This window comes from Pleurodeles waltl, chromosome 1_2 (assembly GCF_031143425.1).
Source record: "Pleurodeles waltl isolate 20211129_DDA chromosome 1_2, aPleWal1.hap1.20221129, whole genome shotgun sequence".
NCBI classification, from domain to species: domain Eukaryota; kingdom Metazoa; phylum Chordata; class Amphibia; order Caudata; family Salamandridae; genus Pleurodeles; species Pleurodeles waltl.
Window position 1 is genome coordinate 451,334,503 of NC_090437.1, and position 25,453 is coordinate 451,359,955.

General features: G+C 47.9%; 1 protein-coding gene across 3 annotated transcripts in view; it reads left to right on the forward strand.

The window, feature by feature from the left end:
- Positions 1-25,453, forward strand: part of CAAP1 (caspase activity and apoptosis inhibitor 1) — a 298,509-nt gene that overhangs the window by 20,297 nt on the left and 252,759 nt on the right. For all 3 annotated transcript variants that reach the window (XM_069240801.1, XM_069240811.1, XM_069240818.1), the window contains one exon: positions 16,494-16,697. In XM_069240801.1, coding sequence (XP_069096902.1) covers positions 16,494-16,697 — 204 coding nt within the window. The remainder of the gene's footprint in view (positions 1-16,493; positions 16,698-25,453) is intronic.

Consider the following 25,453-nt stretch of genomic DNA (forward strand, 5'->3'; position numbering starts at 1 on the left):
CTGAGTGATGTAATTGCTGGAGAGCATATGTCTAGTCCTTATTTTCCAGAGCTATGCCAACACCAGGTGGAGTGTGAGTTCTCTGACCCCAGGGAGCTTACAATGGAGGCAGACTTCTGGGTGAGTACCAGAGAGTCTGAAGAGGCATTTGGGGGTGCTCCTGAGAGGAGTGGTCTAGGTAGTTCCCAACCAGGTGAGGTAGGGAAGGATTGTAGTGTCCCAGGTAGGTCCCAGTGTAGTGGGATGGGTGAGGGACCCCATGTCCAGTCTCAGAGGAGAGGGAATGGGGATGGGTTGAGGCCCAAGGTGCCCGAGATCCGGTCCCAGGTCCTGGAGGGTTCCCTGCGGGAACACCAGGAGGGGAGCCTAGCCTGTACCATAGGGCCATCTGTTGAGGGAGACCCCACAGTGTCAGGAGAACTTGGGGGGGCGGCTGTAGCCAGCGTCCCACCAGTTCTGGTGTCTGGCAGTACCACTCCTAGTGAGGGGTTGCAGAAGTCCAGACAGAGGGTTGAGAGGGGGTTGCGGACCCCAGTGGAGAACCTGGAGGGTCAGGGGTCAGCTCTGAGAGCAGAGCCCCCCATGAATGACCTTGGTGAGACCATTTCTGGGTTGGGGGGAATCCAGACTCTGTCAGATGGGCAGAGGTCAGGAGACCTGCGCCAGCCAGACTCTTGTGTGGCCCTTCGGGACAGTGTGTCCCTTGAGGGGGGTAAGTGTGCCCCCCTGGAAGTCCTGGTGTGCCAGGCAATGGTTCAACCGCAGGGTGGTGACTCTGGGTTGAATGATCAGGTTCAGGGGGTAAACTCTGACCTGATGGGGGGTAAATGTGCTCCCAAGGAAGTCCTGGTGTGCCAGGCAGTGGTTCAACCGCAGGGTGGTGACCCTGGGTTGGATGACCAGGTTCAGAGGGTAAACTCTGACCTGGTAGGGGGTAGGTATGCCCCCCAGGAAGTCCTGGGTTGCCAGGCAGTGATCCAGTCTGTGGGTACAGACCCTGGATCGGGAGGCCAGGTTAAGGGTGTCCCCCCTGACCTGGAGGAAGGGGCTACTGCTAACAGTACCCCTACCATGTTGTCTTCTGGGGGGGCCACTCCTAGTTGGGTGGTTCAGGACCCCAGAAGAGAGGGCAGGGGGAGGGAAGCCTCGCCCCTGGCCCTGGTCCAACCTGAAGGTACAGACCCCAGGTTGGAGGATCAGTTGCAGGTTAACATCCCTGCACTGATGGAAGAATTGTGCAGGACTGCTTCTACAAGCACCCTGACAGTTTTTGACTCTGGGGGTGCCGCTTCTGCAGGAAGGGTACAGAGCCCCAGAGGGGAGGACCAGGGTCAGGTTGTCATCCCTGACCTGGTGGAAGAGAGAGTGGTCAAAGGGTGCCAGGCACCTGGGGCTACCACCCCCCACTCTCCACAGTCACAGTGGTTAGAGAGGCCTGAGGTCGGGCTCTCTTCCCTGACAGTTGTCTGGGGCCACTGTGGCTTGCTGTCCTGGTGGACAGAGTTGCCCCTGGGGGGGGGGAGGACGAGAGTCACACCCCGGGGGTGGAGTGGGCAACACCACTGTGTTGGCCCTGGTGATACTATCTGCCCATTGCAATACATCTGTGAGCAAAGTAAAATTAGGTGTTGCACAGATGGTGTCTGTAGATGTGGAGAAGGGTTCCCCATGGGTTAGCTTAGTGGGCCCTGAGAGTATGGACAGGGGGATCCAACTGGAGTCAGGAAGGCGTAGAACTGGAACAAGCCCCTGCTGCTGTGGGCCTGGGTCCCTGTTCTATCGCCCCAATCAGGGAAGTACATCAAGGTATTGATTGTTCTCCCCTGGCTTTAGGCTGGTAGGGGGTCGTGTTGGACTTTTGCTTTTGCAGGGTCATCCCCAGACTTTTTTGCCTCCTGCCTCCTATATTTTTCTGACATGTTGCTGTTGGCTTTTCAACTCTGAGCACTTTACCACTGCTAACCAGTGCTAAAGTGCATATGCTCTCCTGTTTAAATTGTATGTAAGTGGTTTATCCATGATTGGCATATTTGATTTACTAGTAAGTCCCTAGTAAGGGGCACTAGAGGTGCCAGGGCCTGTAAATCAAATGCTACTAGTGGGCCTGCAGCACTGGTTGTGCCACCCACATAAGTAGCTCTGTAATCATGTCTCAGACCTGCCACTGCAGTGTCTGTATGTGTAATTTTACACTGTAAATTCGACTTGCCAAGTGTACCCACTTGCCAGGCCTAAACCTTCCCTTTCCTTACATGTAAGGCACCCCTAAGGTATGCCCTAGGTAGCCCCAAGGGCAGGGTGCAGTGTATGGATAAGGTAGGACATATAGTAATGTGGTTTATATGTCCTGACAGTGAAATACTGCCAATTTCGTTTTCACTGTTGCAAGGTCTGTCTCTCTCTCATAGGATAATATGGGGGCTACCTTTAAATATGATTAAAGTGTAGATTCCCCTAGAGAGTAGATGGACAGGTGGAGTTTGGGATCCCTGAACTCACAATTTAAAAATACATCTTTTAGTAAAGTTGATTTTGAGATTGTGCGTTTGAAAATGCCACTTTTAGAAAGTGAGCATTTTCTTGCTTAAACCATTCTGTGACTCTGCCTTGTTTGTGGATTCCCTGTCTGGGTCAGTTTGACAGTTGGGTTGTTTTTCACCTCACACCAGACAGTGACACAAAGGGAGCTGGGGTGTGATCTGCATTTCCTGATTAGCCATCTCTGCTAGGAGGGAGGGGTGGAGTGGTCACTCTCATCTGAAAGGACTGTGCCTGCCTCTGACAATGCTGTCTCCAGCCCCCTGGTGTGTGTCTGAGGCCTTGCCTGGGCAAGGCAGGATTTCACAAGAAGGTGTGAGTCCCCTTTGAAGAAAGGTGACTTCAAAGACTAAAATGGGTATAAGAAGGGCACCCAAACTTACAAACTTTAGAAACACTTCTGGAATCAAGGGGAACCTCTGCCTGGAGAAGAGCTGATCGCTGAGGAACAAGTGCTGCCCTGCCTGTGACTGTGCTTTGTGGAGCTTTCCTGCAGTGCTGCTTCTGCCAGAGTAAGAGGGCAAAGACTGGACTTTGTGTGCCTTCCATCTTGAAGAAGAAATCTCCAAGGGCTTGATGTAGAGCTTGCCTCCTGTTATTGAAGTCTCAGGGATAGCAAAGACTTCTTCCTGCCAGCACCTGGAGTCTCTGGAGAGACCCCTACTCTGCTCTGTGGTGCCCTTCCAGTTCCTGGGACCCTGAAAGGAGAGGCTGGCAGCCTAAGGACAAAAATACACGCACCGCGCACCGTGCGGAGAAAAGATCGACGCGAATCCGATCGCGGCTGAGAAAACGACGCGACGCCGGCTCCGCAGCTGAGAAACGACGCCGCTGGAAACGCGACCGGAGAATCGACGCCCGGAGCAGGAGAAACGACGCGCAGCATCGCTGACGAAGGCTGAGAGATCGCAACCAGCGCCGCGGGACTTCGGACCGTCGCGTGGCTGGCTTTTTCGACGCGCCTCGCCGAGCCGAGCTGTTTTCGACGCATATACCCGTGCCGGGTTATTTTCGACGCACACCGCCCGTGCGGGGTTATTTTTGCCGCAAACCAGGTACATTTTCACGCTAGCAGCGCTAGTGTGTTGTTACAACTACCTAAAGACTCTTTTTATTCTAAACCTTTTAAAAATCATAACTTGACTTGTGTATGTTGGATTTTTGTCGTTTTGGTCTTGTTTTGTCTAGATAAATATTTCCTATTTTTCTAAACTGGTGTTGTGTCATTTTGTAGTGTTGTCATTGAGTTACTGTGTGTGTTGGTACAAATACTTTACGCCCAGCACTCTGAGGTTAAGCCTACTGCTCTGCCAAGCTACCAAGGGGGTAAGCAGGGGTTAGCTGAGGGTGATTCTCTTTTATCCTAACTAGAGTGAGGGTCCTTGCTTGAACAGGGGGTAACCTGACTGTCAACCAAAGACCCCATTTCTAACAAGCGCAGTCCAGCTATAGAGACCCAGTTAAGCCAGCTGAACCAAAGTATCTTAAATCCTGGTTGTGGAGCATTGCATGGGTCCGAAACAAAGATGTGTTTTGCATCCGTGGTGATGCATTGGTTCTGACATGTGGCAAGGCTGTGGTCCGAGATCCTGATGTGTTGAGGATCCAGTCTACAGGGCTTGCGATGCAAAGACCGGTGTCAAAGATGCGTGGCGCAGTCGAGCAGATGAGGTGGTTTCGATCCACTCAGTAGTGGTGATGAGGAGGTTTGGCGTTGTTGTCAAGGCTGCAGTCGATGAGAGATGTGAGGAGCTTGCTCTGGAGTGTGCTTCGAATAGTGATCCTGAATCCGATGCTCTGGTCTCAACATGCAGTGTTGAGTGGCGATGCCCACGCAGCAGCGGTGATGCAACCATTCTGATCCATGCTGCAGTGGCAATGTGTCTGTTCCGCTGGAGCAAAACACCTTAAGCTCCTTTCCAAGAGTCCAGAACAGGGGTGCCACCTTTTGTCAGGGCAGGCTCGCAGATGGCAGAATCCAAGTGCAGAAGCAGGATAGTTGGATGTCTTTTATGTTCCTGAGACTTCAGATCTGCAGGCCATCCAACTAGGCCTTGGAGTAATTCTGGGTTTGAGAGATCCACATCCATTCTTTCTCATTCTTGCAGATCTAGTCCTCACTCCAAGGCAAGAGGGCAGCAGGTCAGCACAGCAAAGCAGGAGTCCAACAGGGTAGCAGCCCTTAAGCAGCACACCAGTCTTTTTTTTCTGGTAGAGTATGCACAGATCCAGAAGTGTACTGAAGAAAAGGGGCCTGATGTCCAGTTCTTTTAACTCACTGGTCCCTTTGATGTGAGGTAGACTTCAAAGACATGCCTTTGAATCACAGAGCTGTCCTTCCCCTACTGCCTTGGCTCCAAGCTCACTACAGGGGGGTATACTTCCCTTTGTGTGTGGAAAGAAGACAGCCTATTTAGGTGTAAGTGTGGCTGTGTCTAGCTCCTCCCTCCCATCCTGCCCAGGATGACCCATCGAAGCCCATCAAGTCACATCTAAGCTCTCACTGTGTGTAGCTGTCTAGGGGGAATACACAAAGCCCAGCAGTAACCCACCCCAGACAAGTGATCAGACAGGCTGCAGACACCAAATGGCTATAGCAAGAAAATGCCAACTTTCTAGGCATTTTTCAGAATTGCAATTTAAAATTAGGATTCACTATAAGTTAGGATTTTCAATTTTGAGTCCAGAGACAATAAAGACAGGGGGAGTGAGGGTGGGTCTTGTTATCTCTTCCCATTTGGAACTTACACTTATAAAAAATAAAAATAACAAGCTCTAACAATCCAGCTCAGAAATGTGACAAAATTATGAAAATCACAACAACTAGAGGCCAGATGTACTAACATTGGTTATGTCGATTCCAAATTGCGATTTGTTTTTGTAGTTCGTGATTAGGAAATCGGTATTCCTAATGTACCAAACTTTTATATTTGAGATAGTGATTCCTAGTGGGTTTGAACTCAACCCACCACGTGAATATTAAAGAAGTAGGTTGCAGTTTGTGACCCATTAAAAATGACAGACATCACAGGGATGGTGGTTTGCAGACGATCATGTCTGTGATTGATTTTAAACAAATCTCTCTTCCCCATTTGGAACTTATGCTTGTAAGGTGTGATAAGGTACTTCCGATGTTATTCTATGGGAGAGATAGGCCTTGCAGTAGTGAAAAGGATTTTTTAATTATTATTTTATTTATGCATTTTCAAAAAGTAACAAACATTAAACAATGGCATCATTTGTCATATGTTACCACAGTGAATAAATTGTCAGCAGAACATAAGCATGGTTGTACACATTACATGCCAACTTTGGCCCCTACAGTTGTGACAGCAGTCCCAACGCTCTAAGACTCATCCGTCAATGTGAGCAAATAAGTGGTAAAGGGACTCCAAATGTCTTTTGGCCTTGAGGCTGGGGGAGCTCTTCTGCATAGGTGTCAAGTTGATCACAGCAGTATGTCACATCCTGCAACCAATGCTGGTGTTTGTGCCCTAGCACAGTGAAACTCTTCTCTTGCCTAGGAGTAAACACACACCCACCAGCAGTTTTGTGACTGTCTACATAGGCTAGTTTTTTAGAGGGGCAGTTTAGCCAGTGGCAGAGATGGCATCTCGTTGGATGCCTACTTTTCAAGCCCTAACTCGGGTTATGGAGGACAGCTCTGACGTAGGATCAGAGGCTGAAACATCAGATACTGAGACATCATCTGAGGGCTAGTAAATGGAACAGACTCTGAGAGTTATTTTTTAGTCGGAGGAGTCGCATCCAACAACTCCTCTTCAACTGATTCTGAAGGAGGTGATGAGGACAGTCGTGCTGTCTCTTCGCAAGCACAGTCTGTGCAGCGGGACAATAGCGGGTTAGCCCAACGAAGAGAGCGGGTGCATGCAGCGGCAAGCACAGAAAGAGTGCTCTCCTGGGGGCTCCCAAATTAGTTCAGCCCTAAATTCCACCGCCCAAATCGTATTGTGGAGACATCAAAATTATCTCTCACAAAACAACCTGCTTTTGTAAGGCAGGCACCTGCGTTTTTGTTCTTGGGCTCGGCGGCCATATAGGGAAACTAACCAAACCCAGACATTTCTGGAAAATTGACAACCAGGAGAGTCCACGGATGTGTAACTTGTGTGGATTCTCCAAAGTTTTCTTTCCCAGAATACCCTGCAAAAGTGAAATGTTGAATAAAAACTCTGTTTTCTTGTATTTCTGTCACACAAACTACAGGAATATGCTGGGGTCCACAAAATTCCTACCACCCAGTGTTTCCCCACCTGTCTTGATAAAAACGCTACCCTACTTGAGTGCCTGTACCTAGTGTGTGCTTTAGGAATGAATCAACCCGGGGGTCAACAGTGGCCCTCATTTAAGGATTAACATTGACCGTTGTGTGATCCATTCCTGTTACAGGCACTAGGCCTACCCACACAAGTGACGTACCATTTTTATCGGTAGACTTGGGGGATTGCTGGGTGGAAGGAAGTTTGTGACTCCACTCAGATTCCATAACTTTCCATCGCCAAAATGTGCATCATACATGCTTTTTAGCCAAATTTTGCGGTTTGCAAAGGATTCTGGGTGTCAGACCCTGGTGAGAGCCCCATATGTCACCCAATTCTGGATTCTCCAAGGTATCTATTTTCTATAAATTAATATGTTTGGTAGGTTTCCCTAGGTGCCGGCTGAGCTAGAGGCCAAAATCCACAGCTAGGCACTTTGCAAAAAACTTGTCAGTTTTCATTAGAAAAATGTGATGTGTCCACATTGTGTTTTGGGGCATTTCCTGTTGCGGGCACTAGGCCTTCCCACGCAAGTGAGGTACCATTTTTATCTGCTGACTTGGGGGATTGCTGGGTGGAAGGAAGTTTGTGGCTCCCCTCAGATTCCACAACTTCCATCGTCGAAATGTGCAGCAAATGTGTTTTTTTTAGCCAAATTTTGAGTTTGGCAAAGGATTCTGGGTGACACAACCTGGTGAGAGCCCCACAAGTCACATCATTCTGGATTCCTCTAGGTGTCTACCTTCCATAAATGTATAGGTTTAAGTTTCCATAGTTGATGGCTGAGCTACAGCCCAAAATCCACAGCTAGGCACTTTGCAAAAAACCCATCATTTTTCAACGGAAGAATGTGATCTGTCCATGTTGCGTTTTGGGGCGTTACCTGTCGCCGGCACTAGGCCTATCCACACAAGTGAGCTACTGTTTTTATCAGTAGGCTTGGTGGAACACAGAATAGAAGAACAAGTGTTATTGCCAATTGTCTTTCTCTACAGTTTTGCCTTCCAAATGTAAGGCAGTTGTAAGAAAGACGTCATTTTGAGAAATGCCCTGTAATTCACATGCTAGTATGAGGATTCCTGAATTCAGAGATGTGCAAATAACCACTGTTCCTAAACTCCTTATTTCTGATGGATACAACTACCTGTGGATTCCTCACCTAATGAATACTCCCATGGCGCCAGCATTCGACGGAAATCTTCTTACTAGTCTCTGCACGTCGACGAGGACGTCACTCTAGCCCACGCGACGCCGTCTGACGTCATACAGGCAATAAGAGGTCCTCGACGACGTGCGGACGTCAGTTCCCTTTTTTCCGTGCATTCGAAACGGTTATCTTCGAGGGAGCAACTGTTACTTTTTTGGTTACAGTGTATTTTTGCTGCGTAGTCTTTCGCTGTTGTAATAATGTCGCAGAGAAAGTCTGGATTTAAGCCTTGTCGTGAGTGTGGAGGCAAGATGTCGGTGACGGATCCTCATTCCGATTGCCTTTGGTGTTTGAGCTCCGACCACGACGTCTCGACTTGTGATTCATGCCAGCACATGAATCCAAAGGCCCTCAAGGAACGTGAGGCGAAGCTGTTTATGGCTAAATCGAAGGAGAAGCATCACAAGAAGCCTTCTTCTCCAAGACATCGGCGTCATCGAGACTCCCGGCGCCGTAGAGAATCTCGGCGTCATTCGAAGGAGACTCGTTCCAGGTCTTCGGATCGGCGCCGAAGGACATGGGAGATCAGTCCCACGGTTACGCCGCATCCTTCGACGCCGTTGCCCTCTCCGGCGTCTCCGACTTCACCTGGACAGGCGTCGGTGATTGAGGTATTGGAGCCTCAGGTGTTTTCTCCGGCGCAGACGCCGAGGCCGGCGTCGGGGTCGCCTCCGAGACAGGCACCTCAGTATCCGGCTTTTCCCACCCCTGGAGCCGATAGTTCCGCATTCTTGAATGCGATGTATGCCATCTTCCAACAGATGGCTCCAGGGAGTGCTCCGGCTGGGCCTTTGGCCTTTTCTTTGGGTGATCCTGCGCCTCTTCGGCCGGCACCCTTTATGCCCTTTCTCCCTTTTGGGAACGTGGGCTCGGCGCCAGTGTCGGCGCCGGTGGCCGCTCCGGTGGCTTCAGAAGGTTTGGCCCCGGGGATTTCCATCCCGTCGACGTCGAAGTCGGGATTTCGGCCTGTGACTCCGGTGGGTCCATCTGCTTCAGCTGCTCTTTTGTTGGCGCCGAAGTTACCTGTGGCGCCGGACGCGGCGTCGGTGGCTTCTGAAGATCGGCGCCGATCTTCGGCGGAGGCATTGTCGACTCCGCGTATTGAACAGCGACTTCATTCCAGGAGACGTGCTCTCTGTGTATTAGAAGAGCAGGAGTACCAACGAGCCCTGGAGGAAGGAGAGCTAGAGGACTCGGGTGATGGGCTGCGTGGACTGGAGTCGGCCAGTGGGCTGGACACTTCCCCTGAGTGGGATCTTTCGTCCCCGGGGGAGTATACTGAGGAGGCTGCTTCCTTTCATGCAGTGGTACGGAAGGCAGCTAGTTTTTTGGACCTGCCTTTGCCGGTGGTGGAGGCTAAACAAAACCTTTTAACAGAGGTGCTACATCCGGCCTCAGCTGCGGCGGAGCCTCTGTTGCCATTTAATGACGCTCTGCTGGATCCGGTGATAGAGGTGTGGAAGAGGCCGGCATCTTCCCCAGCAGTTCACAGAGCCGTGGCCAGGAGGTATCGGGTGGCTCCGACTGACCCTGGATTTCTATCTAGGCACCCTACGCCGGAGAGCTTGGTGGTGCAGGCCTCCTGTTCAGCCAAGTCAGCGCCTGGTTCTTTCCCGACGGTGCCTGGGGACAGAGATTCAAAGAAGCTAGAGGCGCAGTCAAAGAATTTTTTTTCGTCCTGCAGTCTGGCGTTAAAAGCCACCAATGCAACCTGTATCCTGGGGAGGTATATTCATGCTCTGATGGATGACATTTCCTCATCGTTTACAGAGCTTCCCCAGGGTCTTTTGGATCTTGTCTCAAATGCCCAGGCTGCTGCGACCCAGATTATCCAGACGGGACTGGATACCACCGACTCGGTAGCCAGAGCAATGGGCACAACTGTGGTGGCAAGGAGACAGGCCTGGCTCCGTAGCTCGGGCTTTTCTGCAGATGTACAGTCCACATTGTTGGATCTCCCGTTTGATGGGGACAAATTGTTTGGAGCCAAGGCTGATTCGGCCTTGGAACGTTTTAAAGAAAGCAGGGCCACGGCTAAATCGTTAGGGCTCCAAGCTCCTTCTTCCACGGCCTCTACCAGATTTTTCAGGAGGTTTCGTGGATTTGGGCGTGGCTCTTCCTCCTCTTCCTTTCGGGGAAGATATCAGCAACCTGCCTCTTCCCATCCCTATAGATCTTTCAGGGGGAGAGGTAGGGTCCGCACCAGAGGAGCCTCTCAGCAGCACTCTGCCTCTTCCTCATCCTCTGGCGGGGTGCAGCAGGGGAAGCAGCCTTAGGCTTCCACCATTTCCCACTCACTCCTCTCCTGTAGGGGGAAGATTACAGCATTTTCTCACCAAATGGAAGACTGTTACAACGGACACTTGGGTTCTCAGTATTGTGGGAAAAGGCTACACCCTTCCCTTTCGGGAGTTCCCGCCCCTCATCCCGCCCCGCCCTTCTTATTGTTCAAAAGAACACCTCCTGTTGCTAGAACAGGAGGTACAAGCCCTCCTTTCCAAGGGCGCGGTGGAGTTGGTCCCAGAGCAGGAAAGGGGTCGAGGATGTTACTCAAGGTATTTCCTGATTCCCAAGAAGGATGGTCGTTTGAGACCAATTCTGGACCTGAGGATCTTGAATTGGTTCCTCAAGCAGGAAAAATTCAAGATGCTGACCCTAGCACAGGTGCTTTTGGCGTTGAACAAGGAAGACTGGATGGTGTCTGTCGACTTGCAGGATGCTTACTTTCATATCCTGATACTCAAGTCACACAGGAAGTATCTCCGGTTTGTGGTGGGATCGCAACACTATCAGTTTGCGGTCCTTCCGTTTGGTCTTACTTCAGCACCTCGAGTCTTCACGAAGGTGATGTCGGTGGTAGCGGCAGAACTCAGAAGGAAGGGGATAGCAGTATTCCCTTACTTGGACGACTGGTTGATCAAAGCCAAGTCCCCGGAGCTTGTGTTGCATCATCTGCAGTCAACAACCCAGTTGTTGTTCGACCTGGGTTTTTCGGTGAACGAGCCCAAATCTCACCTAGAGCCCTCTCAGCGCCTCCTGTTCATAGGGGCAGTACTGGATACAACATTGGGTCGGGCCTTTCCTCCGCCTCAGCGGATTCAAGATATTCAGGATTTGGTTCCAATGTTTCGAAATGGAGCGGTAGTTCCAGTCCTCAAGGTCCTTCGTCTGCTCGGTCTGTTTGCCTCCTGCATTCTGTTGGTCACGCATGCTCGCTGGCACATGAGGGCTCTTCAGTGGTGCCTCCGAAGGCAGTGGTCTCAACACAAAGGGGATCTAGAGAGTACTGTCAAGATCTCCAGAGATGCTGCTGTGGAATTGAAGTGGTGGATTGCAAGCAACAATCTTTCACAAGGAAAGCCGTTCCAGCAGTCGCCACCAGTGGCCACAGTCATAACGGATGCTTCCACTCTAGGGTGGGGAGCTCATCTGGGGGATCTGGAGATCAAAGGTCTTTGGTCTCCAGAGGAACAGATGTTTCATATCAATCTGTTAGAGTTACGGGCTGTACGTCTGGCTCTTAAGGCCTTCCTCCCTTCCCTTCGTGGTCAGTCGGTACAGGTCCTAACGGACAATACTACCACGATGTGGTACATAAACAAGCAGGGAGGAGTGGGGTCGTACCTTCTCTGCAGAGAAGCTCTTCGACTATGGTCCTGGGCAAAGGACCATCAGATTTGCTTGATAGCAAACCATCTGGCCGGAGTATTGAACGTGCGTGCGGACAGTCTCAGTCGCCAATTCTCGGCAGACCACGAGTGGCGTCTCCATCCAGATCAAGTCCGTTTAATCTTCCAGAGGTGGGGGTTTCCTCGGGTAGATCTGTTTGCCACTCGAGAGAACGCGCATTGTCCGTTATTCTGCAGCCTCCAGTATCCGATGCAGGGAGCGTTGGGGGACGCGTTTCAAATAACCTGGGGCGGCCAGTTGCTTTACGCGTTTCCTCCCATACCCTTGATTCCTCGAGTATTGAGGAAGATTCGCCAGGACCGGGCTCTAGTCATCCTAATAGCTCCGGATTGGCCAAGGAGGGTATGGTACTCCGACCTTCTCCAACTCTCAATGTGCCCTCCGCTCCGTCTCCCTTTCAGGGCAGACCTCCTCTCGCAGTCGCAGGGGCAGGTTCTACACCCCCAACCTCCAGAGTCTGCACCTACATGCCTGGAGATTGAACGGGGCAACCTGAGTTCCTTCTCTCTCCCGCCTGAGGTAGTGGATGTTATATTAGCGGCCAGGCGACACTCCACTAAATCTATCTACGCTAATAGATGGTCTAAATTTGTTGCGTGGTGTGGAGAGAGGCAGATTGATCCTTTGCATGCTCATCTATCGGACGTTTTGTCTTTTGCTCTGTCTCTAGCGCAGAAAGGTTGTGCAGTGGCTACCATTAAGGGTTATTTATCGGCCTTGTCAGCCTTCATATGTCTTCCAGACCAACCATCTTTATTTAAATCCCCTATTGTTATCAGATTCCTGAAAGGTCTTCTAAATAAATATCCTCCAAAACCATTCGTTATGCCGCAATGGGATTTGTCCTTGGTCCTGACTTTCCTTATGGGGTCCCCTTTTGAACCTATGCATTCTTGCCCCTTAAGGTATTTGGTTTTAAAAACAGTCTTCCTGATAGCTATAACATCAGCAAGGAGAGTGAGTGAGTTGCAGGCCTTATCAGTAAAGCCCCCTTATACAACTTTTTATGGGGATAAGGTGGTGTTGAGGACCAAGGCTGCTTTCCTCCCGAAGGTTGTTTCACCCTTCCATTTGGCTCAGGCAATTACTTTGTCCACGTTCTATCCTCCGCCTCATCCTTCCAAAGAGGAAGAAAGACTGCACCGTCTGGACCCAAAGAGAGCGTTGAGCTTCTTTATTGATAGAACAAAGGATTTCAGGCTGGAGGATCAGCTGTTTATTGGATACGTGGGCAAGAGGAGAGGAAAGGCAGTCCACAAGAGAACACTATCCAGGTGGGTTGTTCTTTGCATTAAAATCTGTTACTCTTTGGCAAAGAAGGATCCTCCTGAGGGCATTAGAGCTCATTCCACCAGAGCTAAGTCGGCCACTTCGGCCTTGGCCAGAGGTGTTCCTGTGGTCGACATCTGCAAGGCCGCAACTTGGTCGTCCCTTCACACTTTTGCAAAACATTACTGTTTGGATTCTGAGGTTAGAAGGGACGGCCATTTTGCACGGTCAGTGCTGCAGGATTTCTTGGTTTGACCATTTAGGCACCCACCGCCGGGCGTGGTACTGCTGTGGGACTCTATTCATTAGGTGAGGAATCCACAGGTAGTTGTATCCATCAGAAGAACGAGTTACTTACCTTCGGTAACGACTTTTCTGGTGGATACATTAGCTACCTGTGGATTCCTCACGGTCCCACCCGCCTCCCCGTTGCCTTTCTGGTCTTTCCAAGTAATCCTTGAGTGCGCTCCTCTTGGTCTTTGAGGGTGCAATAGATGTTGTATATAATATATTTATATATAGGTATATATGTATATATCTTTGTGTATATACTTGATGTGTGTATAAATAATTTTAAAAAAGAGAGAGTTATATATATATATATATATAAAAGATTTACAGTTATTCATGCAATGTTGTGTATTTTTACAATATAATGGGATGTTGCCTTGCTCTTTCATTGCATTGCCTGGTTGTTCTCATGCACGTAAAAAATGATTGGTACTGACGTCCGCACGTCGTCGAGGACCTCTTATTGCCTGTATGACGTCTGACGGCGTCGCGTGGGCTAGAGTGACGTCCTCGTCGACGTGCAGAGACTAGTAAGAAGATTTCCGTCGAATGCTGGCGCCATGGGAGTATTCATTAGGTGAGGAATCCACAGGTAGCTAATGTATCCACCAGAAAAGTCGTTACCGAAGGTAAGTAACTCGTTCCTTGTGCCCATTTCGGAAATACATAGGTTTCCTTGATACCTATTTTTCATTCTTTATATTTTACCAAATTAATTGCTGTACACCCGGCATACAATGAAAATCCATTTCATTTCATTTCATTTGTTGGCTCTGAGTAGCTTGGGTTCTTGATGAACCTACAAGACCTATATATCCGTGCAGCCAGGAGGGTGCAGCAAACATAACGGTATATTGCTTTAAAAAATCTATCATAGCTGGAAAAAATATGGAAGAAAACATAATGAAAAAGGGCTGTTTTTTTTTTTCAACTCAATTTCAATATTTTTTAATTTCAACTTTTACTTTCTGTAGGAAAATCTTTAAGGATCTACACAAATGACCCTTTGCTGAATTCAGTTTGTTGTCTACTTTTCAGAAATGTTTAGCTGTCTGGGTTCCACCACTGGATTCACACCCATTTCTGTCACTAACTGGAACGAGGATGAAAGCACAAAACATAGTAAAAATAGGGAATGTCCCAGTAGAATGTCAAAACTGTGTTGAAAAATTTGGTTTTCTGATTCAAATCTGCCTGTTTCTGAAAGCTGGGAAGATGGTGATTTTAGCACCGCAAACCCTTTGTTGATGCCATTGGCAGGGAAAAAAATCAGAGATGCTTTCTTCTGCAGCACCTTTCTCCCATTTAAAAAACAAAAAACTAATGTTAGCTGTATTTTGGGTAACTTCCTGGTCTCCTCCAGTGGAACCCACAACTTCTGGGTGCCTTTACGATGCCCAGAATGTTGGAAAAAAAGGACGCAAATTTGGCGTGGGTAGCTTATGTGCACAAAAAGTTATGGGGGTCTAAGCACGAACTACCCCCAAGTAGCCAAAAAGGGCTCAGCACTCTGGGAGGGGAAGGCCCAGCAACTAAGGGGTTAAAGGCAAATGGGATATGTTTCCAAAACAGAAAAATTGAACATTTAAATTTAGTTTTTTAAGAATAGGCAGTGGTTTGTTGTACCACTACCTGCTTGTAAAAAATGTATTTTATAACATTCTCAAAGTGGAAGGGGTCCCATGGTGACCCCTTCCCACTTGTGAATGGTTACCACCTCCTTTGAGTCGTCTGTAAAATATTTATGTTTTACGACTGCATTTCATTTACAAAACATTAATATATACCACTACAATTAGGTATTTGGAAAGGCTGCCCTAAACACGCCCTTTGCAAAGGCTTATCCTAGTGACCCCACTAAACCTGGGTAAATAGAGTTTTATGCAAAAAGAAAACATTGATTGATTGTAGGGAAAGATAATATTACCAGTCATACACCAGTGAACACCTTCATTAGTCACTGGTTTTGTTTTGCGAAACAGAAAGAGTTTCTATAGGATTGAGTAACTTGTGAATATGTTTTTAAACACATTTTATGAATGTCCACTATTTGTTTGCCTATTAGGTACCTCTCTCCCCTATGGTCCTGAGGAGGCCCACAATGAATAGGACCAGAAATGCATTGAATGTATGTATTGGAGGAGTTGCTTGAATTTTTAACAATATCTAAAAGAATTTTAGAACACGTCCGTTATAAGAAATGGACAGAAGTATCTACCTGATGTGTTCTACTTTGCAACTATCTCCAATGTGGATTGCCTTATAGACTGAAGATTACACCCACATCTTTGTGGATTATAAGGATGGTTGGATTCCAATCACAATAAACTGAAATTGTTAAAAACCTTCTTTGTCTGTGTTGTGTATTAATGTGTGTTCTATGTCGTTGTGAAGCAGACTGATGTTTCTATATGTTGAATGCTTAACTTATTTAACTCTAGACTACTGCATTATCTGTATGAGGCATAATAAATTAGTTCAGAAAAATGATTCCTTGTTGCCAGTGACTAATTAAGGTATTCACTGTGTCCTCTTTGTGCCACAGTCTCAATTTGAGACAAAAGACAATCAACTTGTCTTACAAGTTTTGCAGAAGCCATTGATAGGCTGTTAAACTGCCCTGTTGGAATACATTGATCATAATGTACTTGTTGTTTACCTTACCTTAGTTGCATAAATCAGTCTGATGTAAACTGGAGTTTACATGCGCTTTGTAAGAATTTTATGTGATTCATTCTCTTTCTTCCCAATCTCTCTGTGAATCCATGCAGACTTCACTCAGGATTTCGTTTTTAAAAAATGTGTTTGTCATTTTGAATAACTAACCACATTCTTACATTTCTACCACCCCCACCCTCCTTCCTAGCATTCACCCTGCTCATGTTTAGTAAGGATTGTATGTGAGATTTCATTGTGAAGTCTAACCAGCTTCTATTCCTGTGCCTCTTACTTGTTGTAGCTGCATCCCTCTGTGTGATCAGTTTATCTCTAAAATCATTGCTCCTATAAGAATAAAGAACCTGTAGTTGTTTCAAGAACCACTTGGTTGACACAAAATGTGTGTAACATATTTGCTAGAGCGAAGGATAGATAAGTTGTAGTGCACATAAGTGCTCATGATATATTATTTTCCAATTTTATGGTACCGCACGTAATCTGTTGCATTTATGCAAACTCTGTAGTCCTTTCCAATTTCTTGAATTTGCTTCTCTTCCTAGGAAGTAAAATGTCCCCCTCCAACAGTTGCTGATAAAGAAGACGAGGTAGAGGAGCCAAGTGACATTGAAGAAGGTGGACTGGATCTGAGTGTGCCCCTTAAGCCTATCAGCTTCTACATATCTGACAAGAAAGAAATGCTGCAGCAGTGCTTCCGGGTTGTTGGGGAGAAGAAGCTGCAGAAAATGCTCCCTGATGTTTTAAAGGTACTATCCTACTGGACATAAATGTACGTTGTCTTCTCTGTACTTCTGTGCTCACACCATGGTGTAAGATGTCATTAATTAACCCTGCTTCTGGATATGTGCTGGCCGTAGACAATGAAGCACTTATCTGTCTTCTCAGTGAGATACATTTCTGTGTTTTTTTAAAAACGTATTTGTATTATTTTAATGAAACAAGTTACAAACATTTGACATACAGTGTTAAAACAGAGTTCTCCATGTACATCATGCAGGTTCAAGGAGTAGAGGACCATACACTCCTGTCCACTAATATTGGGCAGTATCGGTGTGGTGGTGCTGCTGTGTGCAATTCTGTGTGCAAGTGCTAACGCGTCCCTCTATGTTAATTTATTACACATTAGGACTCGTTTTAGACCAATGAATCTTGTGACCCAGTGGAGAGACACCGTAGGACGAGATAACTGATCAATATGTCAAACAATATATCAATAATGTCATCAATATTTACCACCACAATGCACTTTACTTTGGATAAAGACATTAATCAAATTGTCGATGCAATCATGACCTTTCAGACATGAATAATCACACCTTTTTATTAGAATTTTATGAATTTTATTCCCTATTGATTACAATCTACGAACAAAAGAGTTAATCTCAATACCAGGAAGCATAAAAGCATGGTCACAATGTGGTAAGATTTCATTAATGCAAGAATTACAAACATAAGAACATAGCACGGCGTGAACATAGATCAGAATACGACAAATGTCATATACGTGTCAGTTCAGCATAGCATAACATAAAATTTTGTTTCAGAGATTTTGGATTTCCAGTGGACAGGATGTCCCAAGAGACTAAAAAAGGACTTTTCAGTAATTGTGACAGTTGTGGGAGAAAAAGAGTTCATAGTGACAGATCTCCAAAGCATGTTGCAGGACTACTACAGAAGGTTTCCACCCTCAGTACCAGCAACTCTGACCATGCAGCAGTATAACCTACAAGTGAGACTGCGGGACCCCTTTTCCTAGCCATCCAGGGACACCACTCAGACCGGATACGAACATCCCTTTCGTATGGCCGCCTCGGGATGACCCTCAATCCACAGATGAAGAAAGGGAAGAGAGAGAAATACCTGAAACTACTTCTAGTGAGTGGGATGAATACCTGATTTCTACGCCATCACCACTGGTGGCATGACCGGTGGATTCACCCCTAGACGACATAGGGGGATTCCATAATTTGATAGAAAGAGCGACTAAACGTCTCACACTGCCCATTCTTTCTCAGGAAACTGATTGTTTCCTGTATTACTTTAAGGAGCCATAAAAAAAAGTCAATGAGAGCCATACCTATAGTAGACTTTATAAGGCAGGAAGGATTGAAAGCAATGAAAAACCAAGCTACAATACCTTCCCAAATCCTGCGTTTGGAGACAAAGTATAAAGCCCCGGAAGATACTCCAGCTTGTTTGTTATGTTATGTGGATTTATAGAGCGCATGGCTACCCAAAGGCCTCCCAGTGCAACCGAAGCTGGATTGCGTGATATCTCAAGCAGCGCAACACTGCCCGAAAAACCTGTCAACACTAATAACACCCTCGCCAGATAGAGAAGGACGCCGTCTGGACAACATAGGGAAAAGGTTCCAACTTGTTAGCCATTCTAGGCAGAAATGATCGTCAAATGTGGGCAGACGTCCTCTTACATTGACCTCTTGCCCGAGGACGCTAAACTAGAGGCAAAGAAAGTGTTGGAGGAAGAAGAGCGGATTGCAGCCGGAGTGATCGATTGTGCGATTGATATCTCACTAACGGGATTTAGACAAATGGCGGAGGCAGCAGTCTTGTGCAGACAGGGCTGGCTGAAATCTACTTCTTTTAGGCCAGGGGTTCAAAGTAGGTTACTTGACATGGCATATGATGGGGAAAGCCTCTTCGGCAAGAATGTGAATGACATGTTACAATCCATAAAGGTGGATACAGACATGGCCAATTCCCTAGGTTGTTGCAGTACAAAAAGCAGCCATTTCAAGGGGAGAGAGGCAGAGGAAGTTACTCCTTTCTTGGTGGTTTCCAAGCATGTAGACCACAATACCAAACGGCTCAAGCAGGTTTTCGACAGCAGTACGGACAACACCAGCAGCAATACCGATTTACCACCTATAGCTGCCTATAGACACCCCACGAGGGGAAGAACTGCAGCCTGTGGCAGAGAAACAGGTAGAAAACAATGACTAGGCATTCATACCAGCTACCAACCCCACCTGTGTTTCAAAGATTGGAGGTCGCATCGCTTACCACATCCCTCAGTGTTCGGGGATAACTTCAGACAAGTGGGTACTAGATATAGTATTCAGGGGACATACTCTAGAATTCATTCAGAAACCTCCAAATACCCCTCCATTAGGACCACCACCTCCACAGTTAAAACAGCACCTCAAGGAAGTATATGCAATGTTACACAAAGTGGCAATAGAACTTGTTCCAACTCTGCACAGGAACCAGAGATTCTATTCCCGCTTTTTTCTAGTAAAAAAGCCTTTAGGGGGATTGGCGTCCCATACTAGATTTGAGGTCCTTAAACAAGTTCCTGAAAAAACAAACGTTTCGTATGGTAATGCTTCAGGACATTCTATGCCTCTTGAACACAGGAGATCACATGCCATCTCTAGACTGCAAGGATGCGTACTTCCATGTCCCAATACATCAAAACCATTGAAAATTTCTCAGGTTCAAGGTTTGCTGGTATGCATCTAAAGTTTTGTGTTCTCCCATTCGGATTAAAGTCGGCCCCCAGAGTTTTTACCAAAGGGCTAGCGCCGGTAGCGGCTCACCTATGCCAGCTGGGCATACAAGTCTTTCCATATCTGGATGACTGGCTCATAAAGGCATCCACAAGAACTCAGGTGGTAGACCACACAGGCCGCCTGCCTCCGGTTGTTCAGAACTCTATGTCTTACCATCAACTATCGCAAGTCACACTTCCATCCCACACAGAAGCTGAATTTCCTAGGAGCAATACTGGATACTATCCAAAGCAAAACATTTCCATCTCAGGAGGGACAGCAAAAGATATTCAGCATGACTCAAAAGCTATCAACAAAAAAGTTTGTTTCAGTTCGGAATTACAAATCATTTATAGGAATGATTTCTTCATGTATTCCACTGATCTGAAATTGCCGACTGCACATGCAACCTCTACAGGAGCAACTAGACATCCAGTGGCTCCAAGTGAATGGCTCCTTCGACGATCCAATTCTCATCACACTGGAAATGCGAACTGCCATGTCTTGGTGGGCAAAACAGACCAGCTTATCCAAGGGCCTTTCTGATGGATACAACTACCTGTGGATTCCTCACCTTATGAATTCGATCCTTGTGCCAGCATCAGACGGAAAGTCTTCTTCCTAGCTGTCTACGTCGACGAGGACGTCATAATGGCACGGCTCCGCGTGACTCCGTCTGACGTCAATGTGCCAATAAGAGGTCCTCATCGGCGTACTGACGTCAGTTTTTCCTTTTTCCGTGCTTCGACGCCAACGTTTTTTCTTCCTGGCCCGTTGGTAACTGTAACGATTTCTCGAAGTTACAATGTCACCTCCGAAGAAGTCCGGGTTTAAGCCGTGTAGGGAATGCGGGGGTCAGATGTCCGTGACCGACTCCCATTCGGACTGTATTTGGTGTTTAAGCTCCAAACATGATGTGGAAGGTTGTTCTTCGTGCCAGAGCATGAATCCGAAAGCTCTGAAAGAACGCGAGGCGAAGCTCTTCTTGGCCAAGGCAAAGAAGAAGGAACACAAGAAGGTTTCCTCCCATGCTTCTCCCAAAAAACATAAGAAGCAGCGTCATCATGACTCTGGGCGCCGTCATGACTCTCGGCGCCGTTCGGAGCGGAGCCGATCGAGGAGTCGTTCGAGGTCGAGGTCTCGTTCGTCACGGCGTCAGAAGACGTGGGAGATGAGTCCTACTGTCACGCCTCAGCCGGAGAGTCCGGGGTTGTCACCGGCGCCTTCAGTCTATGAGGTCACTCAAGGTAGTCCTCACTTTTCACCGGCGTCGAGGGATCCTGATGTTCCCAGACATCTACACAGCAGTACCCAGCTTTCCCGACTCCAGGGACGGATCCGGCCGCATTTTTGAATGCGATGTATGCTGTTTTTCAATCCATGGCCCCTGCTGGTGCACCGGCGGGTCCCACGGGGCCATTGGCATTCAATTTGGGCTCGCTGGCGTCGTACAGGGCTGCTCCATTCATGCTCTTCTGCCTTACAGAGCCTGGTGGTCCGGCGCTGGGGGTTTCCCCTGGCAGGAGTCCTTCGCCTGGGACCGTGGATCCGTCGGCTTCTCATCCGACTCCTTCTCCGCACCATCCGGCGTCATTGATGGCCTCATCCAGACAGGCTCCATCTCCTTCCGTTCATTCGGCTTCGAGGAGGTCATCTGCCGACTTCAGGCCGGCGCCGGCTCCGACGCCGGTTGAATCTAGGAGCCTTCCTGAACCGGTTCGGGGTCTGAGTCCTTGTCGACGCCGGCTCTGGAAACTCATCTTAGATCTTGAAGGAAGGCGTTGAGGCTTCTGGAGGAAGAGGAATACAGAAGGCTTGAGGAAGGTGAGATAGAGCCTTCTGATGACTTCCAGGGGCTTACCACTGCAAGTGGTTTGGATACTTCCCCAGAGTGGGACATTGCTTCTCCGGGGGAGTTTACTGAGGAGGCCGCCTCCTTCCATGCTGTGGTGAGGAAGGGAGCTGACTACCTGGATTTGCCTTTGTCCACGGCAGAAGTAAAGACTAACCTGCTCACAGAGGTTCTCCATCCATCTTCCTCCAGTGGTGACCCTTTGCTGCCTTTTAATGAGGCTTTGACGGAGCCTATTATAGACCTATGGAAAAAGCCGGTGACATCTCCTGCTGTGAACAGGGCAGTGGCGAGAAGGCATAGTAGTGCCCCAGGAGATCCAGTTTTTCTATCTCGTCACCCAACTCCGGAGAGTTTGGTAGTTCAGGCATCATGTTCTGCAAAGTCTGCCCCCGGTACATTCCCAGGTGTTCCGACAGACAGAGAATCCAAGAGGATGGAGCAATCCTCGAAGAAAATTTTCACCTCTTGCAGCATGGCCCTAAAAGCTACCAATTCCACCTGTGTGCTAGGCAGATACATCCATGCCCTAATGGACTCTGCTAAGGAGATGGCAAAAGATCTGCCTCAGGAAATGCAAAAATCTTTTGGGTCCCTTTTCTTGGATGCACAAGCTGCTGCACAGCAGATTATACAATCTGGCTTGGATACCACGGATTCTATTGCCAGGGCCATGGGAACATCGGTGGCTACGAGAAGGCATGCCTGGCTAAGATCTTCGGGTTTCTCATCAGATGTACAATCCACTTTAATGGACCTTCTGTTTGATGGGGAAAAGCTGTTTGGGGACAAGGCAGACTCTGCCCTTGAACGGTTTAAGGACTGTCGGGCTACAGCTAAGTCCCTGGGTTTGCAGACCCCTTCTGCTACATTGTACAGACCTTTTTGTAGGTTTCGAGGATTTGCTAGAGGCTCTGCCTTTCGTAGGTCTTAATCTTATGCCCAGCAACCTGCCAACCCGCCCTATCGTGCCTTCAGAGGGCGGGGTAGGGCTAGGGCTAGAGGTCCAGCCCAGCAGCTCTCTTCTTCTTCATCCTCCTCTGGTGGCCAACAGCAGAAGCAGCCCTAGTTTTCCCCACTTTATCAGTCATACGTCTCCTGTAGGGGGGAAGATTGAGTCTTTTTCTACAGCAATGGAGGTCAATTACAACAGACTCGTGGGGTGCTAGGAATTGTGGAAAAGGGCTATGCTCTCCCCTTTCAGGAGTTTCCTCCTCCCTTCCCCCCGTCCCTCCTTTTGTTCAGAAGACCATCTTCTGTTGTTGCAACAGGAGGTTGTAGCCATGTTGGCAAAGGGCGCTATAGAGTTGGTACCGTTGCAGGAAAGGGGTCAGGGGTGTTATTCAAGATATTTCCTGATTCCCAAGGTGGACAGTCGGTTGCGGCCGATCCTAGACTTGAGGATTTTGAATTTGTTCCTCAAGCAGGAAAAATTCTAAATGCTGACCCTAGCGCAGGTGCTATTGGCGTTGAACGAAGGAGACTGGATGGTGTCTGTCGACTTGCAGGACGCGTACTTTCATGTTACCATAATCAAGTCGCACAGGAAGTATCTCCGTTTTGTGGTTGGATCGCAACATTACCAATTTGCGGTCCTTCCGTTTGGTCTTACTTCAGCACCCCGGGTCTTCACAAAGGTGATGGCAGTTGTGGCAGCACATCTCAGAAAGAGGGAGGTAGCGGTTTTTCCCTACCTGGACGATTGGTTGATCAAAGCCAAGTCTCCAGAGATTGTTGTCTCATCTGCGAATGACAATGCAGTTGTTGTTCGATCTGGGCTTTTCGGTGAACGTACCCAAATCTCACCTGGAGCCCTCTCAACGCTTCCTGTTCATAGGGGCAGTACTGGACACGACAAAGTTTCGGGCCTACCCCCCGCCTCAGCAGGTATGGGACATTCAGGCGCTGATTCCTTTGTTTCAAAGTGGGGCGGCAGTTCCAGTCCTCAAGGTCTTACACCTGCTGGGTCTGTTTGCTTCTTGCATTCTGTTGGTCACTCATGCTCGCTGGCATATGAGGGCTCTTCAGTGGTGCCTCTGCAGACAGTGGTTCCAGCACAAGGGGGATCTCAGGGATTCAATAAAGATCTCCAGGGACGCTGTAGCGGATCTTCTTTGGTGGGTAGAGGACGGCAACCTTTCCCAAGGAAAAACGTTCTCACTGCCGCCACCAGTGGCCACAGTGATATTGGATGCTTCCACTCTAGGGTGGGGAGCTCATCTGGGGGACCTGGAGATCAAGGGTCGTTGGTCTCCAGCGGAACAGATGTTGCAAATCAATCTGTTGGAATTGCGGGCTGTACGTTTGGCGCTCAAGGGCTTCCTCCCTTCCCTTCGCGGTCAGTCAGTTCAGATCCTGACGGACAACACTACCGCGATGTGGTATATAAACAAGCAGGGAGGAGTGGGGTTGTATCTTCTTTGCCGAGACTAAGTCCTTTCGAGGTAAAAACTCAGGGCCCTCTTAGGGTCCAACCTCTGGAATCTCTCTTCTTCTTTAGACGGGTGGGGAGGAGGGTAAAAAGCAGGAAGAGTGATATTTTGCCCTATATGAAAAGGGCAACTGTTTGTTGGATATGTTGGTCAGCAAAAGGGCAGAGCGGTACAGAAAAGGACACTCTCCAGGTGGGTCATCTTGTGTATCAAGATCTGTTACTCTTTGGCAAAAAAGGTCCCTCCTGAAGGTATCAGGGCCCACTCTACTAGAGCTAAATCTGCATCCTCGGCTCTGGCGAGGGGAGTTCCATTGATAGATATATGTAAAGCGGCAACTTGGGCGTCCCTCCATACTTTCATAAAACATTACTGTTTAGACTCTGAGATGAGGAGGGACGGACATTTTGCTCGCTCAGTATTGCAGGATTTCTTAGTGTAATCAGGCGGGCACCCACCACCAAGTGCGGTACTGCTTGGGACACTATTCATAAGGTGAGGAATCCACAGGTAGTTGTATCCATCAGAAGAACAAGTTACTTACCTTCGGTAACGCTTTTTCTGGTGGATACACTAATAACCTGTGGATTCCTCACGGTCCCTCCCGCCTCCCCGTTGCCTGTCTGATTACACAGTTATCTTGCAGTCTTTGGTTTAATATTTATTCTTATATTTATATATATATTTGTATGTATATGAATGCGTATATATTTATATGTATATAGTGATATTTCTCTATATATTTTTGTATATTAATGTATTTAAACTCTCAATAAGAATGGATGATTTAAATGGTCAAGGTTTTTGTGTGCGTATATCTTTCGATATTAATTACCAATTTTCATGGTCGGTTTACTCCTATTTGCTTTAAGAGCACGAAAAAATGAGGTGAACTGACGTCAGTACGCCAACGAGGACCTCTTATTGGCACGTTGACGTCAGACGGAGTCACTCGGAGTCGTGCCATTATGACGTCCTCGTCGACGTAGACAGCTAGGAAGAAGACTTTCCGTTGGATGCTGGCGCAAGGATCGAATTCATAAGGTGAGGAATCCACAGGTAGTTAGTGTATCCACCAGAAAAAGCGTTACCGAAGGTAATTAACTTGTTCTTCTTTTCTTCAACAAGTGCCGCAATATATAATAGCGACAGATGGGTTGGGGTGCCCACCTTCAAGATCTGTGGATAAGTGGCAACTGGACACAAAAGGACAAACAGCTTCACGTAAACCAACTGAAGCTCAAAGCAATAGATCTAGCGCTGAAGGCCTTTTTACCAAGAATACGAAACTCAAAAATTCTCATTGGAATGGACAATACCCCAAGTATATTTTACTTGAACAAACAGGGCGGCACAAAGTCATTGCAGCTTTCACGTCAAGCTCAGAGCATGTGGGAATGGGCCATAGAAAACCAAATTTCTCTGAAAGCGGAACACCTGCCAGGGCAAACCAACCTCCTAGCGGATGCTTTGAGCAGGACATTCATCCTGTATCACGAGTGGGAACTCGACCAACAAGTTCTCAACCAACTTTTCCAGAAGTGGGGCAAGCCGAATCTGGATCTTTTTGCCACATACGAGAACAGGAAATGCCAATATTACGCAAGCTGGCATCCCCAAAAAGAGTTGTGGGGAAATGCGGTTTTGATGAGATGGTCAGGAATCTATGCCTATGCTTTTTCCCCGATTCCGCTCATCCCCAGAGT